Source organism: Macrobrachium nipponense, chromosome 27 (assembly GCF_015104395.2).
Source record: "Macrobrachium nipponense isolate FS-2020 chromosome 27, ASM1510439v2, whole genome shotgun sequence".
Classification (NCBI taxonomy): Eukaryota; Metazoa; Arthropoda; class Malacostraca; order Decapoda; family Palaemonidae; genus Macrobrachium; species Macrobrachium nipponense.
Window position 1 is genome coordinate 33,799,544 of NC_087216.1, and position 19,110 is coordinate 33,818,653.

The 19,110-nt window shown below is 41.1% G+C and overlaps 1 protein-coding gene across 1 annotated transcript in view; it reads right to left on the reverse strand.

The window, feature by feature from the left end:
* Positions 1-19,110, reverse strand: part of LOC135201011 (ubiquitin domain-containing protein 1-like) — a 63,426-nt gene that overhangs the window by 32,215 nt on the left and 12,101 nt on the right. The window contains 2 exon segments of the mRNA XM_064229831.1: positions 1,775-2,002; positions 2,933-2,995. Of these exon segments, the coding sequence (XP_064085901.1) occupies positions 1,775-2,002; positions 2,933-2,995 (291 nt within the window).

Consider the following 19,110-nt stretch of genomic DNA (forward strand, 5'->3'; position numbering starts at 1 on the left):
CTCTCTCTCTCCTCTCTTTCCCCTTTTTTTCAAAGGATCGTCTCTCTCTTCAATCTCTCCCCGTCCTCTCTCTCTCTCTCTCTCTCTCTCTTTCTCTCTCTCGTCCTCTACTTTCTCTCTCTCTCTCTCTCCACTCTCTCTCGTTCTATTCCGGCGTCTATCCCCACTCTCTCCTCTGCTATTTGGCTTGTTTATAATATTTTTTTCGTAATAGTAAAAATGTTTAAGATGTCTTTAAAATTATATTAACAATACCAATTCAATGGTATATTTGATGTTGGATAATACTTCAAGTAGACATTTGGTATTTGAACTTTCAAGATAGGCAGATATAGGTATTTTTAGAGGGGAGTTCTAACTATTCATGGGTTTGAGCTATTCGCGTGGGTGTCTGGTACACATCTCCCGCGAATACGGGGAACACTGTATATCCCACAGGAGAGGGGGCTATATTAAACATAATATCATCCTGTGCAACCCAACAACGAATTCATGGAAGAAAAGGAAGGAGACAGCAGTACAACTGAAGTAGGGGGAATGCTTCTGGAAGAGGGAGATTCTGAAACACCCAAACGAGGAGGTGAAAAACCCTCCTTAGGACCCGTAGAAACTCTTCGATGCTACCTTTCTTGTAAAACAACCTTCCACTGTGACTTAGGCCAGGAATGACATTACAGGCAAGGATCAGTAATGGTACAATAATTAGATTAGCACCTACTACAATTCATTGGGAACTGTAATGGTAGCAGCCAAAAACCTGGAGCACAGAAATCCTCCGAATGCCCCAGGCACATGCGTTGACGAGGCCTAGAAGAATCGGTGGACTCCATGATAAACCAACAATCTCCACACACACAAACACACGAAGCAAAGAAATCACAGCAAGCAAAGCAACTGGCTTGGAAGGGGGAGCAAAAAATGACTGACTACTCTCCAAGGTGGTCAAAGAAAGACTGGCGCATCACAAGGTTCTAAGCCTGGTTGGTGGCCAGTTACCACCTTGTACATGCATGAGTTGCCAGGTGTCGCAAATTCCTTGCTTTAAAATCTTTGATTGTTATTAGCTGGTTTCCAGCTGGCACAAGAAGATTATCCTATTGTTAAGACTGAGGGTTTTGTTCCGCATATTTGAACAATAGGGGCACTGCAGAAGAGAAAATCTACTAGCTGGCCCCTGTGAGGGAATGTTTCATCACTTGTGGCTAAAAAATTAAACAGGATTGAATAAAAGAGATTGAAAACATTGACCAAATGAATTATATGAATGTGAAATAAATAAATTGATGGCTGGAAGCACAGCAAGGAAACAACTCTTGCTGAAGTGAACAGCAGTGAGATACACAACAGAATGATCTAAGTATTGTTTTTCAAGACCAACAGTCATAAGGGCCCATACACATACTACCATCAAGCAGTCTACCAACTCTTCAGAACTTGAAGATTTCTAAATCAAGTGTGTCTGGGAACATCTGACCACGATTTGTTCTACTTGTGTGGGTTAGTTATGAATAATTCTATGTTGAATGTATGAGAATGGGATGATCTGCAGTGAAAATAATTATCTAGCCTATACCACTGTGGATCATATTAAAATAGTTCATGATGTATTTATCTTAAAAACTAAAAATGCTCATACAGCACATGTGCAAAATTCTGAGGCAGAAAGTTTGACATAACGATATGGTCTAGACTATAACAAATAATAATCATCTACATCATTTAAACATTGTGATTAACACTGGAATAACAGAACAAAGTGTATTGAAGTGCTTACCGTTCGGCAACATAATATTTGCCCCGTCGATGATGGCTTGAGCTAATTCATATTCTGTGTTCTCCACAGCTAACGCTGCTGCTTTGAGAGCATCCCAAATTTCCCGACGCCCTTCAAAGGCCGGAGCTGTGTCCCAAAATTCATCTCGCTTGCTCCGGACCTGTCCCTCTGTCAGTGGCATATCAGACTTCCAGCGTATCTTCTCATGACGGAGAGGTACATTTTTCCCTATTGAAGGACCCCCTGTAGTTAGTTTAAAGGTTCAACGCATTAATCTTAGTTACATAAAACCTTTTTTTAATTATCTCCATCTCATACACTTCAGATTCTACGCCATGTGTACATGTATTAAGGATAACATACAGTACACAATTACTGTGAGACAGATAAGTCTTGGTCCAGAACTTTTGAAGAAATTGCCAACTGCTTGAAATGGAACTGATTGTAGGTGCAAAACGGTCAAGAATATCTCAGAGACAACATATAATGTAAGAAAATGGGATGCTCACCATAAAAAGGGAAAACAGTTGATAAGAGAATGAGTACAGTAAACATGAACAAATGCCAAGGTACACATGAACAACATATTTACAAACCATACTTGATTAAAAAAACTACAATATTGCTGAAAAATGGTCCATACTGAAGAGTGATTTTTACACCGGATTTATTTCTCTAATTCATGTTATATAAAATTAGGATGGATGAAAGGTGTTTCAGACCTGAAGACATTAACATTTGCACTTATATATTTTGCACAAAACATTACATGCTTTAGGTTTGATTTCTCATCCATTTTTCTCTTTTTTCCAAGCTTACCATCTGGTGGCCCATTCTTGTAAAAACATTTGAGCAATTGTTCATAATTGAAAAGGTTTAATAAAACAGACTTTCACAACATGGGAACTAGTTCCTCGATGTACCATTTTAAAACAAAACTGCTTAGGGTCACAGTATTCTCAAAAATACTGCTTGAAGTACTAAATAAACAATAAAACACCAAAACGATTTGTCTATGTATCATTACAGTGCATGTATGTTGAACTACTGTACTTGCTATACTTTAAATCTTTAGCCATTCATACTTTGTGCTGTTTTTTGCATATTGTATGACTTTATTATATTAGTTTACAGTAAAACTGCACAATATGAACTCACGGAAGTTGCGATTTTGCCCCCCAGTATTAATAAACCAAATATGGGGTATGTGAGGTACAGCACCTGAAATGTCCAAAAACCATTTTCATTACTTTGTAGCATTCATAGTCTACTATAGCCACTGTAAGGGAACTTTTCAATGATGGATATTTTTCCCTTACATTTTGGAGCATCTGCCGAGTGGTGTATCTGCGCTAAGTAAAAAACAACCATAATGAAGCTGAGCAAATACATCAATTTACTCATGCAAACATTATTCTATTGTAAAGCATAAAAAAATTACAGCAAAGGTTCATACAAATACAAAAAATTTACAGTATGTATCAAGATTTTGAAAAATTTCTGATAGGTTTTCTGAATTATATGCAAATAAATACCATGCTGTATACCTACACAAATTTATAATGGCCAAAGCATGACACATCTGACATCACTGATAGAAATGACATTATTTTCTCTGAGTTGAATGATGCACCTCAATTTTGACATAAAAAATTTTGAGAAAAACAAATATATGGGTGCAACACTTTCACAACTTAATGGCTACACTTTTATCTGTAAGCATTCAACTGTTGCAACAAATTGAAGTATTCCAGCTTCAACTGATAGAGCATACTGTATGATAATTTTTAGATGATTTATTTTAAAATTACTGACTTAATTTAATATACTTTTCTGACACTGGCATACCTGAAAATTGAACAACTGAACAAATTACCAATTAACATATATGGTAGTAATTACCCAGCCATATTTTTTTTTCTAAGCCTACTGTCAATTTCAAAAGATTTGAGTAGTACTGGACCTACACAAAGCAACATTTAATTTTAATCTCATATGCATGAAAAAGTAAATGTTATGACAGTAAATATTAGAAATACCTAACGACATTTTATTGCACAGTCAGACTTTGTAAAAACACCGCAAAAACATGACTTCCCAAATATAGAGCACAATGAAAATAGAATAAAGCTTAAAATATTCACAATACAGATATTACATTAAAAAAAAGCAGTATGAGTATGACACAAACATAGTACTAGTACGTATCTGATTTTGATACCTTTGCTACAAAGACAGTCTGCTACATACTAAGCAGTTCCAATCTGAGAGGCAGTTTATAAGTTGAACTGGTCTGTAAGGTGCAAACAGTTTGCCTAAGCATCCAGCATTGTAGCTAACCTGTACCATATAGCACTGTGCAGTAATAAAGCTTTTTATAAGGCAATTTGATCTGTACTTAAAATAGACATTTTTATGATAAAAACTTAAAAAAAAAAATGATTTACCTCTTTATTATGATAGCTGTAATTCCCACGTCTAGTGGGAAGCTGATAGTGTGAAAACTAAAAAAAAAAATGAATAAGATTGTTTAATTTTAACAGTCTGTTGACCCATCCTTTTTGGGTGATTCAAGCATGTTGTTTACTTTTCAATTTTTCCTCCGTCGACATGAGCATGGAGGTTGGAGGTTGATACATAATAGAAAGGTTAAGTATTTAAAAAATCAGTTGTATCATAAAAATTTCTATTCTTTAAATTAATCTTACCTCTCTGCATACTATGGTAACTGATTCCCACATTGAAGTAATGGAGGTGGGAGAAAGGTGTGATGACAAATAATTATTACCCCCAAGGAAAAAACAAAATTCCACCAAGAATAATATGCTTCTTACCCATTGATTAGAATCCATATGCTAGTACCTTTGCAAGGACCTCTGGAAGATGCTGGAGGCTCCTTGCAAGGGATACCACACTCACTTTGATGAAAGTGGAAAAAAAAGCCTTTTACCTAAAGGCCAGCAGAGCAAAAACAATAAATAAGTGAAGGCTTTTACCTATCTCAAAACAGGCTCCTTCATACTCTGAGTACAGTAGAGCCCCGGACCTAAACGGCAATCCGTTCCAGAAGAGGCATCAAAATTTTATTTTTTTCGAGATCTGAATCAATATTTTTCATGAGGAATAATTGAAAATGGATTAATTTATTCCTGACCACCCATTACCCTAAGCTTGCCTTACTATACAGAACAGTACACATAAATTACAATTAAACAAGTTCGGAGTTAAATATATTAAAAGTATATTTTTTATTTCTAAATTAGTATACTGTGTAAAAAAACTGGCCTATGTCCTATGCGACTGTATTACCAATAGTTGACCGGGCGCCATAGGCTACCTACTACCACACAAAATGCAGAGTAACAGATGGGCACAAAACTTGTTGCTAACATAATGAAACAATGAAAAACAAGCCTAACTATCACAGTAAATTAATAAAATATCATAATTTTAGTCGAATTATTGTTTTATCATAACTTATGAAAATTTGCTTGTGGCAATGAGCGGATGTAAAGAAACCTGTGTATGTATGTACATATACATACTGTATGTACACAATCACTTCAAAATTTCTTTAACAAACGATAAATACTTAAATTTTTTTTTTATAATATCCTTGTAAATTGTGTTAGCTTCCAAACTGCACACATACTAAACACAGCTTTCACTTGCCAAGACATTCACAATCTTGGGAAGAACAATCTGTGTCACAAAATTCCATATAGCATAATTATATAATAAAGTAGAATATTACTACGTAAAATATACAGACTTTTGAACACTATTCAGTGTTTACATTAACACTGACAGTGTTTGAAAGTCTTTGTATATTTTTCATCCTTAACTATTATGTAATTGTGGATTTTTATGACACACATCACTCTCACTACCAAACCTCATAACGGTGTTCGAAAGTCTTTGTATATTTTTCATACTTTACTAATATAATTATTGATTTTTATGACATTTTTCTCACTATCAAACCTCACACTAAACATTGCATTTACAGTAGTACCTCGAGATAAGAATTTAATCCGTTCCGAGGCGCCCTTCGTATCATGAAGTTTTCGTATCTTGGAACATATTTTACATGTAAAATGGCTAATCCGTTCCAAGCCCTACAAAAACACCCCAGTAAATTATATTTCCAGGACTAAAACACATGTTCTAGGGTTACGACGCCGATCCGACAGAAGAAATATGACTCCAAAAAGGCAAAATACTGTACATATTTGAGTAATATTCAACTGCATGTAATGTTCAACCCCATTTTTACTGCATATATTAGGACTTTAGCATATGTCCCTTAGCAATAAGCCTAGCCTATGTTAGCGGTTGCTACTGTAGCCTAGTCTATGATTCTGACATCTAAACCCAAGATCTAAAAGCTTAGAATATGTCAATAAAATGTATAAATAATCAGTATGTACTCATTTCAAATAATTAATTAATTAATCATTGACTATAATACACAAACAAACAAACAAACAAACAAAAAACCTTCCAATCGATTGTTTACATTCAGCTCTTACCCGTCTTACGAGTACCGAACGAACGCCAAGCAATCATTTTTCCTAGCACACAGTAAGCCATAAATTTTCATTAGTATCTCTCTTCAACTAATGAAACTACCAAACAGTATAATAACCATTCATTTATATTCTTTATTCTATCTTTACCTAATGGTGATACCGAGTTACTGACAGCTATAATGAAACGTACGTATACGTAACGTAATAATAAAATGGAAGAAGAATTCTAAAAAATACATATTTGTTGGCAGTCTGATTTATTTTAAATTTTATGATATCTAATTCACAATTTTTTTTATTAAATGTATTGCATGTGCTCATTTCAAATAATTATTAAGTAACCATCAACTATAATAAACAAACAAAAAAAAAGCTTCGAACGATTGACAAGCAATCACTTTACACAGTAAGCCATAAATTTTCATTATCTCTCTTCAACTACTGAAACTACCAAACAGTATAATAACCATTCATTTCTATTGTTTATTCTATCTTTACCTAATATTTTTTTTTTATTAAATGTATTGCATGAATAAGTTTTTCAATTTACAGCATCCTTTTACCAATAGAATACTTGAAGCACAAGGGGTAGATGCTGACCAATAGGAGAGCAGGACCTTATGGGGTGACTAGCATCAGGAACCAATGGGAGAGCAGGAGGATGGTGGCGAGTTTACTCAGTTGGCGGCGTGGGAGTTTTTAAAATTGTTCCCGGTGGTCCGGGCGAATCTCGGGACTTTACAGCAACAACCTTTCGTATCTTGAAAACTTTTCGTATGTAGAGCAGTAAAATTTTTCGCATTGGCTTTCGTATCTCAAGTTTTTCGTAAGTAGAGCCTTTCGTATCTCGAGGTACTACTGTAAATCAAACTCAATTCGTTTGTTTGTTTGTACGGTACTTTTACGTTGCATGGAACCAGTGGTTATTCAGCAACGGGACCAACCAGTCACTCCGCTGAGGCGCTTCATCTCGAAGACGAATCTGCAGGTTCGAAGAAGGGAGAAGGGGCTGAAAATGGAGGAGAGGTTGCAACAACTACATTAGGGTTAGGTTCTAAAGCCTCCTCAACTAGCTCGTTAGTACGAGAACTACTGGAGTTTCTAGACGAAGCTTCCTAACTCTGTTCTTCTCTAACTTCCTCAAAGAAGAAGAAAGAGACTTCTTCCCCATTCAAAATCTCACATTCAGTACAATGATTATTAATAGACAATTCATTAACCCTTAAACGCCGACTGGACGTATTTTACGTCGACATTTTGTCTCTCGGGTGCGAATGACGTATTTCGTCGACATACAAAAGTTTTTTTAAAAATTCGCGGAAAAATACTTTTAGGCTACCAGCCAAAACTCTTGAATCAAGTGCCTTGGGGGATGCTGGGAGTTCACGGATCAAGGTGTTGTTTTGTTTACAATCGTTACGCAGGCGCGCAAGCGCGAATTTCTTTCTTGCCGCACTAAAAAGTATCTGTGACACATCTCGGAAATTATTTCGTCACTTTGACATAACATTTTTACCATTTTAAATTAGCTGTTACATGGAGTATTATATATGAAAATGTGTGCATTTTTATGTAGAATACAACAAAAAATACTCATGATTGTAGCTTTTATCAGTTTTGAGATATTTCATATAAATAACGATAAGTGCCAAAATTTCAACCTTTGGTCAACTTTGACTCTACCGAAACGGTAGAAAAAACGCAATTGTAAGCTAAAACTCTTATATTTTAGTAATATTCAATCATTTACCTTAATTTTGCAACTAATTGGAAGTCTCTGCACAATATTTCGATTTAATGTGAATTTATGAAAAAACTTTTTTCTTACGTCCGCGCGGTAACTCTTCCGAAAAAATCATACATGCAATTGTGGTAAGATGTTTGCACCATTTTAAATTAGCCTTACATAAAGTTTTTTATATATGAAAATGTGCGCAATTTCATGCACAATACAACTAAAAAAAACCCATGGTTGTAGGCTTTTATCATTTTGAAATATTTTCATATAAAAAAATGATAAGTGACAAATTTTCAACCTTCGGGTCAACTTTGACTCTACCGAAAAATGGTCGAAAAAAAACGCAATTAATTGTAAGCTAAAAACGCTTTATATTCTAGTAATATTCAAACATTTAACTTCATTTTGCAACAAATTGGAAGTCTGTAGCACAATATTTCAATTTATGGTGAATTTATGAAAATAATAAAATTTTCTTTACGTCTGCGCGGTAACTCTTCCGAAAAAATCATACGTGCAATTGTGGGGTAACGTTTGCACCATTTTAAATTAGCCGTTACATAAAGTTTTATATATGAAAATGTGCGCAATTTCATGTAGAATACAACAAAAAAATAGTTGAAGGTTGTAGCTTTTCTCATTTTGAAATATTTGCATATAAATCACGATAAATAGAAAAAAAACCACGTTCGGTCAAATTTGACTACCGAAATGGTTGAAAAACGCAATTGTAAGATAAAAACTCTTACAGTCTAGTAATATTCAGTCATTTATAATTCATCTTGAAACAAATTCGAAGTCTCTAGCACAATATTTAAATTTATGGTGAATTTTTAAAAAACAAAAAAAACTTTCCTTCCCTCCGCGCGCTGATTCCTCCGCCACAAATCTCCGAAATGCGTAAGTCCCATTCTCGGAATATTTGCTCCGTTTCATATTAGGCATTTCATAGAGTTTTATATATGAAAATGTGCGCAATTTCATGTAGAAATAAAAACGAAAAATATTTGAAAGTTGTAGCTTTTCTTATTTCTGAAATAATTGCATATAAAAAAATATATATAAAAAAATTTGACATTCGGTCAAATTTAACTCGTCAGATATGGTCGAAAACTTCATTTGTAAGCTAATATTCTTACAGTATAGTAATATTCAATCATTTGTCTTCATTTTGAAAGAAATTGGAAGTCTCTAGGACAATATTTAGATTTATGTGAATTTTTTTGACAAAATATTTGTTACGTCCGCGCATTATGAATTCATGCATCATTTTGTGATAATATTTTTCTCTGTTGCTTTTATTGTTTTACAATGTGTTTATATACCAAAAATGATCTTGCAATTTAGTGTACATTACAACGAAAAAAAAAGTAACTTGTTACCTTTAACCATTTTGCGCACAGCGTGATTTGAATTAAATTATATATGAAATTTCGTTTTTTTTTGCTCTATCCTATATCGCATTTTTATTATATATGATAATGATAATTTTTTTCATTTCTGATGAGGTTGCATACTTAACTTCAGGCAATGACAAAAAAAGGAGCCAAAAATGAACTCTTTAATCTTCAAAACTAAGCGCGCTGTGATTTTTTGAAAAAAATATTTTTTCCGCTTCCGCGCTCGCTCTGAAACGTCTCCGGCACACAGGAGACATTTTTTTTTTTACCGCTTCGGAGTTTAAGGGTTAATAAGTGATCTATAGAACTACAAAAACTTCAACAATGAAGGTTCTCTTAAGGATTCTCATATCATCTTCATGTCAAATGTTTCGTGTTAATGACTGTCATTCAGTAACTGCACACAGTACGTAATTTATAACTGTCTTACAAACAGAGTGGTAGTTCCTTAGAAAAAAACAAAATTAACAAATTACTCTTCTACAGTGCGAGGATCTACCGAATCCTTCGGTAGTCTTACGTCACACATTCATCGCGCATATTCTAAACACAGTATACTAGCGTCTGACGCATTAAGAGAATCATAAAAAGTAAACAAAAGTGTATGCCAAGCCAACGATCCAATACGTCACCAAAAGACAGTCAAAAGATCCACGGCAAGTGAAAAATGAAATCCAATCAGGAGGAACCAACAACAGATGTTGTCGGAACCGGCGACAGAGAAAATCTGATTAGGAAACGGGAATGGTTCCTAGTCCCGCCACCCAGCGGCGGGAGGGTAGATCACCTGACCTACCTGTACCATGTGCCGTGAAATTTGAAATTCTGTCGGGACATCGGAGACTATAGCTAAGTATATATCTGCCGGGGAAGTTGCATGTACAAAACTTGAATGTTATGTAGATAGGTTAGGTTGACAACAGAAAAAAAAAAGAAAAGTAAAAAAAAATTCTTGGGTGAGCCCTATGCCTACAAGACATTTGTTTGGCGGCCTCTGATTGGCTGGTATCGGGAGGGAGGCAGCTCGCTCAGTGTCCCATATTTTTGTCTGTAGCTTAGAAAACTAGCAATATGTATATATTTCTTCATTTATCTCACGTTTTGCAAAAGATAGTAAAGTTTTGGTCATACCATAGGATTCGTTATTAATTGTACAACTAAATCATCTTTTCCTGAAATCAGTAAGATAAAAAACAAAAGAATTATATCAAGTAAAAGTGAAGAAAGAAGCATTTAACTCTATACCTGTTTTTGACATGAAGATATCATGAGAATCCGCGGCGGCCCAGACTATGGCAGTTGTGGTTTTTCTATGTAGTTTTACCTACTGAACAAGAATTTTAAGTAATATTTATTCGGACGACTGTAATTAACCCCCAGGGGCCAGTCCTAAAGGTAATACTTCAGAAGCACTCCGCACTGGATATTAAAATGATATTGTTATGATACAATAAAGTTTTGTACATACTTACCTGGCAGATAAATATGATATTGTTAGTATACAATAAAGTTTTGTACATACTTACCTGGCAGATATATACTTAGCTTAGGTCTCTGACGTCACGACAGAAAATTCAAAACTCGCGGCACACGCTACAGGTAGGTCAGGTGATCTACCTTACCCGCCGCTGGGAGGCGGGTGTAAGAACCAGTCCCCCTTCTTGTCAGGTTATTTTCTTCCACCTGTCTCCTGAGGGGAGGCTGGGCGGGCCATCAATCGTATATATCTGCCAGGTAAGTATGTACAAAACTTTATTGTATACTAACAATATCATTTTTGTACATGAACTTCCCTGCCAGATATATACTTAGCTGATTGACACCCTTGGTGGAGGGAAAGAGACACATACTTACTTAGAAAGTGGGGACAACACATGTTAAAGGAATACATAATATAAACCTCTGGTTCTTACCTGATTTAGGCAGAAGACTTGATAGTTACTGTCTATTAGTCTGCGTTGCCTAAAGAGTCTCAGCGAGGGCGTGACCTATGGCTGAAGAACTCTTTGCTCTACCAATGGGAACTGAGTCCACTTACTTGGCAGAATCCAAGCAGGATCTGGTCAATGGGGATCAACCCGCTTACATGCCAGAGCCTATCACTACCAATTGCAAGGAGCCTCAAGCACAACCGATCCACCTAACCAAATACTAACATTAGTATACGAAAGAAGGAGCTGCCTCCTGCAACCTCCTTCGTACAACCAAAAAACTCAAACTTAAAACTAACAGGGAAAAAGGAGGATTAAAAAGGATGTGTTTCAGCTCCCTGCCCCAGCACTGAATCCGCCGATACGTAAGGGCCTAGCCCAAAACACTTATCATACGTAATCGATACGTCCCTTAGGTAGTGATTAGAGAAGACTGATTCACACCTCCAAAAAGTGGCCTTCATAAGGTTTTGTAATGACAAATTCTTCTTGAAAGCCAAAGACGTCGCGATGGCCCGTACTTCGTGCGCCTTGACTTTCAAAAGGTTAAACTGTTGCTGATTGCAAGAAGTGTGTGCTTCTCTAATAATAATTCCTGATAAAGAATGAGAGTGCATTTTAGATAAGGGCCTACTGGGTCCCTTACAGAGCACCAGAGATTGCTCTCATTAGCGGCAAGTCTTTTCTTCCTCTGAAGATAATATTTCAGGCTTCTCACCGGGCAAAGAGATCTCTCCTCTTCTGTCCCAACTAAGGAGGATAAGCTTTTTGATTTCGAAGCTCCTGGGCCACGGCGAAGAAGGGTTTTCATTCTTGGCTAGGAAAGCCGGAAGAAAAGAGCAAACCGCGGAGCCTCCTTGGAAACCTACCTCACCTTCTAGAGCCTGCAGCTCGCTGACCTCTTCGCTGACGCTAACGCACAGAGAAAAAGAGTCTTCATTGAAAGGTCTCTGAACGAAGCAGCATGGGGAGGTTCGAACCTTGAGGACCTCAGGAAGAGCAGCACGACATCAAGATTCCAGCTAGGCATAAGGAGGAGGTTCTTTTAACCGTTTCAAACGATCTGATTAAATCATGGAGGTCCTTGTCCTCAGATATGTTTAATCCTCTATGACGAAAAACTGAGGAAAGCATGCTCTGTATCCCTTGATGGTGGAGACAACCAACCCGCATTTTTTCCCTTAGGAAGATAAGGAAATCTGCAATCTGAGTCACAGAGGTACTGGAGGAGGAAACTTTATGAGTCCTGCACCAGCGTCGAAAAACATCCCACTTCGACTGGTAGACTCTAGCTGTGGAAGGTCTACGTGCATTGGCAATAGCCCTTGCAGACTTTGCCGAAAAGCCCTTCAGCTCTGATGAGACTCTTGATAGTCTGAATCCAGTCAGGACTGAGAGCGGGGAGGTTTTTGTGAAACCTGTCGAAGTGGGGCTGTTTGAGCAGATCGACTCTTAGAGGTAGGGATCTTGGGACATCCACCAGCCATTCCAGTACCTCTGTGAACCAGTCGTGGGCGGGCCAGAACGGAGCTATCAACGTCATCCTTGCTCCCTCTGACGCTGCGAATTTCCTTAACGTTTCCCCTATAATCTTGAAAGGCGGGAACGCGTAAAGATCCAGATTCCTCCAATCCATCAGGAATGCATCTATGCCAACTGGCTCTTGGTCTGCAATAGGGGAGCAGTATAGATCTATCCGCGCATTCCTGGAGGTCGCAAATAGATCGAGATGGGGCCTGCCCCACGTCCTCTACAGCTCCTGGCATACGTCCGCGTGCAGAGTCCACTCTGAGGGAAGGACTTGATTCCTTCTGCTTAGCAGATCCGCTCTGACATTCTTTCTCCCTGTACGAACTTGGTGAGAAGCCTTATGTTCCTTTCCTCTGACCACAGAGGAGCGATCTCGCTGTCTCGTACAGGGAGAAAGAGTGAGTCCCCCAGTGTTTCCGAATGTAAGCCAGGGCTGTAGTGTTGTCGGAGTAGATCTGAACATATTTCCCTTTTACGAGGGGTTCGAAGGTCTGAGAGCTAACCAAATCGCTATTAGCTCCTCCTTGTTGATGTGCCAGGACACCTGATCCCCATCCAGGTGCCTGACACTTCTCTCAACCCGAGAGTAGCTCCCAACCTTTGTCCGAAGCGTCTGCATAACAACACTAGGTTGGGGTTCCGAACCTGCAAGGAAAGTCCTTCCTTGAACAATAGAGGGTCTAGCCACCAACGTAGATCCTCCTTTATCTCTTGCGAAATCTTGAACGCAAAGTCCAGACCTTGAGATTTTCCGATCCCAGTTCCTCGTCAGGAAGAACTGTAGGGGTCTGAGGTGCAACCTTCCTAGAGAAACGAATTGCTCCAGCGAGGAGAGTGTCCCCAACAGACTCATCCACTCCCTCGCTGTGCATACATCTTTCTCTAGAAAGATTGTACCTTCTCCAAAACCTCGGGTTATCCTCTCTGCCGGGGACGGATACCCCCGCCCGAAAAACCTGAGAAGCCATCAGAATCCCCAGATAGATACGCTCTTGACTGGGGATTAGCTGTGACTTCTCGAAATTCACTAGCAAACCCAGAGAAGCTGCTAGATCCAACGTCACTCGTAAGTCCTCCAGACATTTCTCCTTGGATTTGGCCCTGATAAGCCAATCGTCCAAGTAGAGGGAAATCCTCACTACCCTCGAGATGAAGCCACTGGGCAACGTTCTTCATCAGTCCTGTGAATACTGGGGGGCCGTGTAAAGGCCGAAGCATAGGGCCCTGAACTGAAAAAACGTTCCCTCCCCACATGAATCTGAGATATTTGCGAGAAGAAGGATGGATCGGCACATGGAAGTAAGCGTCCTGAAGGTCCAGCGACACCATCCAGTCCCCGGGACGAAGAGCTGCTAAGACTGATGACGTCGTCTCCATAGCGAACTTCTCTTCTTCACAAAGACATTCAGGGCGCTCACGTCCAGAACCGGTCTCCATCCTCCTGAGTTCTTGGGAACTAGGAAACAGACGGTTGTAGAACCCGCTGAAAGAGGGTCCTGAACCATCTCTATTGCCTCTTTCTAACATCAGCTCTAACCCCCACCGCTAGAGCGAGGGCTTGATCATTAGTGGGACTTTGTATTTGGCCACCAGTGCCCTTGGAGTGGTGGTCAAGGGTGGTCTCGAAATAAAGGGAATGAGGTATCCCTCTTGATGATCGCGAGGGACCAGTTGTCCGCCCCCTTTCGTGCCCAGACATTTGCAAAGTTCAGAAGTCTGGCACCCACAGTTGTCTGGAGGACACCCGAACTACTTCTTGGCCCTAATAGACCGGGAGAAGGTCCTTCCTCTTCTAGGTGGTCTCGAACCTCTGGAGGAGAAGAGCGAGACGAAGGTCCTCCTCGAAAGGTTTCTTGCTACTTTGAGCTCTTTCTTCGTCTTCTGCTGAAACGAAGGTTTCGGAATTCTAGCCGAGCGAGCTAGCATATCCTGCGTCGCTTTTGCTGATAACGAGCTGGAGATATCATTAATAGTCTTCTTGGGGAAGAGTTGCGGGGAAAAGCTGTGAATACAGCAAGGAAGCTCTCTGTGCGTGAGAACCGCCATTGGTAAGAAAAGAGCAGAAAACGGCCCTCTTCTTTACCACTCCTGCACCAAAAAGTGAAGCAATTTCCCCGGAACCATCTCTCACTGCCTTGTCCATGCAAGACAGAACTGCGTGGAGGTCTTCAGGCGAAAGAGTGTCTTGCTCTTGAGTCCTCTTAGCCAACACTCCCAGGGTCCAGTCAGAAAGTTAAAAACTTCTAAGACTCGGAACATTCCCTTCAGAAGGTGATCCAACTCGCTCATACCCCACGTCGTCTTCGCAGAATTCAGCGCCGAGCGACGTGCGGAATCGACCAACGAAGAGAAGTCCGAGTCTGCAGAAGAGGGAAGAGTTAGACCCAAGGGCTCTCCTGACTCGTACCAGAACCCCATCTTACCCGTCAGCTTGGACGGGGAAAAGAAAAAACTGTCTTGCCCTTCTCTTCTTTGAAAGCAACCAGTCGTCAAAGTTCTTCATAGCCTTCTTCATAGACACTGTAGGCTTCATCTTAACGACCTGAAGACTTCTTAGCCGTATTGGTCGTTGAAAATAAGGACGGAGGAGACGGAGGAGCAACGGCCGAAAGAGACTCCCCAAAATCTTGCAAGAGGAGGTCTGTAAGTCTCTTATACGAAGAAACCGAAGCATTCCTTGGGCAAATCTTCCTCCGAATCAGCAACAAATTCTTCCGAAGAATGACGTCTAGAAGCTCTACTGCCCGGAGGAGAGCTAATCCTTGGAGAGCGCCTGTTCGGAGAGCGCCTACTAGGCGAGCGCCTACTGGATGGAAGAAAAACCACCGGGAGAGCGCTTACACGGGGAGCGCCTACCAGGAGAGCGACCTACTTTGAGAGCGCCTCCAGGAGAGAGCCTAGATGGAGAGCGCCTACTAGGAGAGCGCCTACTTTGAGAGCGCCTCCCAGGAGAGAGCCTACTTGGTGAGCGCCTGCTAGGAGAGCGCCTACTTGGGAGCGCCTACTAGGAGAGCGCCTACAAGTGGAGGCCCGTCTGTCGGAAACAGATTCTAACTCCACAGAAGAGCGTCTGGATAAGGGAGAGCGCCTATCAGGCTCTCTGCGCCTGCTAGGCTCTTGGCGCCTGCCATCCTCAATACGCCTGCCAGGCTCTTGACGCCTGCCACGGGGAGAGAAAACATCCACAGATGAATCCCTGTCAGAAGCGCGGCGCTTACAAGGCTCTGAGCGCCTATCCAATCGGGAGTGATCTAACGGAGGAGAAAACTTCCGTTGCCGCCTACCAGGCTCTTGGCGCCTACTAGGCTCTTGCGCCTACTAGGCTCTTGACGCCTACTAGGCTCCGAGCGTCCGTCAAAAGGAGAGTGGCCACCAGGCGAAGAACTCTTCCTTCGCTCCTGAAGAAAACGAGGCTCTTGACGTCTGTCAAGCTCTTGACGCCTAACTGAAGAGGAGCGGAAATCCTGAGGAGAGAGCCTGTCTGGTTCCTTACGCCTTACATGCTCACAACTCTTGCTGGGAAGAGAGGAGAGCCTACTCGGAGAAAGATCCCGAGCTCCAGCCTGCACTTCTGACCTCCTACTAACAGGCTCAAAAGCTCTTCTAGCCAAAGGAGATTTAGCCGAAGGAACGTTCTTAGACTTCTTCACCGGAAGTGAGGCGTCCTTCCGACGATGAGAAGTCCCGGCAATAGACTCCGCTAAAGCCGCAATCTGCGCCTGCAGACCCGCCAGGATAGCGCAGATCTCTTAAACTCCTCTACAGGGACGAAGTCCGAGAGCGAAACAGGAGAAGCGTAACCGGGACGAAATCTTGGTCTCTGCGTTCCACTTCTGGCTCTTCCGCGAAGGATTCGGGGCTGGAAGGAAGGGAGCAAGGATCCTTCCAGGGGGCCTCTGAGAGGGCGAGACGACTCCGATGCGCTCCATCTACGCTGAGGAGGAAGGCGACGAAGATGACGAGAAGCACTGGCGCAATAACTCCTTCTTGGTTCGATCCAAGGCAGCCTGGAACGAGCAACAGGAACTGCCGAGGGGACGCCTGACCGGTGGGGGTGGGGGTTCTCCCTAACCTTCCTGCGGCTTTCGACTTTCCTCCTCCACTGGGTCTGGGAGTCTGGAAGAGGTTCTAGGCCTGGAAGCGTTAGTGAGCCGGTCAGACGCACCCTCCACTGCACTAGGGGCACTGCACTGATCACTTGCACTATCATCACTCTTACCTTGTCGAGAGCGAGCGAGGCTCTCCTTACTCCTGATCGAGGCTCTCCCAGAAGCAACTTCCGAAAACGAATCTTCGGGTTCAAAGCTGGGCGCAGGGGCTGAAACTGGAGAAGGAACTACTTCTACTACAGGATTCTAGCGTCAACTTCACTCACCCTCGATCTACTAGAACTCTTTGAAGAAGCCTTGCGCACCCTATCCTTCTCTAACTTTCTCACATAAGAAGAGAGCGCCTTCCAACCATCCTCATCCAAATTCTCACACTCTTTGCAAGGGTTAATAAAAGAGCATTCATTCCCTCTACACGACTCACATACCGAGTGAGGATCTAATGCAGCTTTAGGAAGCCTAACTTTACATTCCTTCTCTGAACAAACCCTAAATAAACTAGGTTTCTTAACTTCAGAATCATCCATGATTATAGATATGTAAGAGAAATCCAAAAGAAAAATCCAAAAAAACAGTCCAAAAAGCGTATGCCAAGCCAACAAACAAAGGGTACTTCACCAAAATCCAAATCGTCGGCAACGAGAACGAATTTAACTATCGTAAGGACTGAACAACAGGTGTTGTCCAGCCGGCGACAGAAAATAATCTGACAAGAAAGGGGGACTGGTTCTTACACCCCCGCCTCCCAGCGGCGGTAAGGTAGATCACCTGACCTACCTGTAGCGTGTGCCGCGAGTTTTGAATTTTCTGTCGTGACGTCAGAGACCTAAGCTAAGTATATATCTGGCAGGGAAGTTCAGTACAAAACAGTAAGTCCTCGGGTTACGCCGGTCTCGACTTACGATGTTTCGTGGTTACGAACGCGCCCCCACCATAAAATATAAAAAATAATAATTTTGCGTCGTTCCGTCTTACGCGGTTTAGCGTCGTAAGCAACGTAAAACAAACGCGACTAGTTCCGGGCGCACGGCGGAAGAATACGCTTTGTGGGGGAGAGGACGGCGTCGCTTCGCTACGCTCATTCCTCGCCCATACGCCATTTTGGTTGTTTACACTGCCTCTCTCTCCCTCGTGTTGTATCGTTTTTGTAACTTTTTGCTCTTTGTTATGGCTCCCAAGCGCAAGGCGGACTCTTCTGATGGTAGTGCATCGAAGAAGAAAAGAAAGCCATCACCATGGAAATTAAAGTGGACATTATAAAGCGATCTGAGAAGGGAGAAACGCCAACAAACATTGGCCGCTCGCTTGGCCTTAGCCATTCGACCGTTGCTACCATTATCAAAAGATAAAGAGCGCATCGTTGAACATGTGAAAGGATCTGCTCCTATGAAAGCGACAGTGATAACAAAGCAGCGTAGTGGTCTAATAATTGAAATGGAAAGGTTATTGGTGCTTGGTTGGAAGACCAAAATCAACAGCGTATCCCCAGTCAGCCTTATGGTGATTCAGGAGAAGGCGAAAAGATTGTTTGAAGCGTTGAAAAAAGAAAAGGGGGAGGGAAATGAAAGTGAAGAGTTTGTGGCTAGTAGGGTGGTTTATGCGATTTAAGGCTCGGGCCAATTACCATAACCTTAAAGTGCAAGGTGAAGCTGCTAGTGGGGATGAGAAAGCAGCGAGTGAATTTCCTAAAGCGTTGTCTGAGATAATTAAGGAGGGGGGTTATTCTGCTCAGCAAGTGTTAACGTAGACGAGACAGGTTTGTTTTGGAAACGTATGCCTAACCGCACTTACATCGCCAAGGAGGAGAAGTCAGCACCCGGTCATAAAGCCAGCAAGGAGAGGCTAACTACTTCTTGGGGTAATGCTGCTGGCGACTTCAAACTGAAGCCCTTGTTGGTGTATCAGGCTGAAAATCCAAGGGCACTCAAGGGCATTTGGAAGGATCAACTACCAGTAATTTGGAAGTCCAACAAGAAGGCATGGGTGACACTTGCAGTGTTTGAGGACTGGTTCGTAAACCATTTTGTTCCAAGTGTGGAGCGGTATTGCGCCTCCAAGGGTATCCCCTTTAAGGTGTTGCTAGTGCTGGACAATAC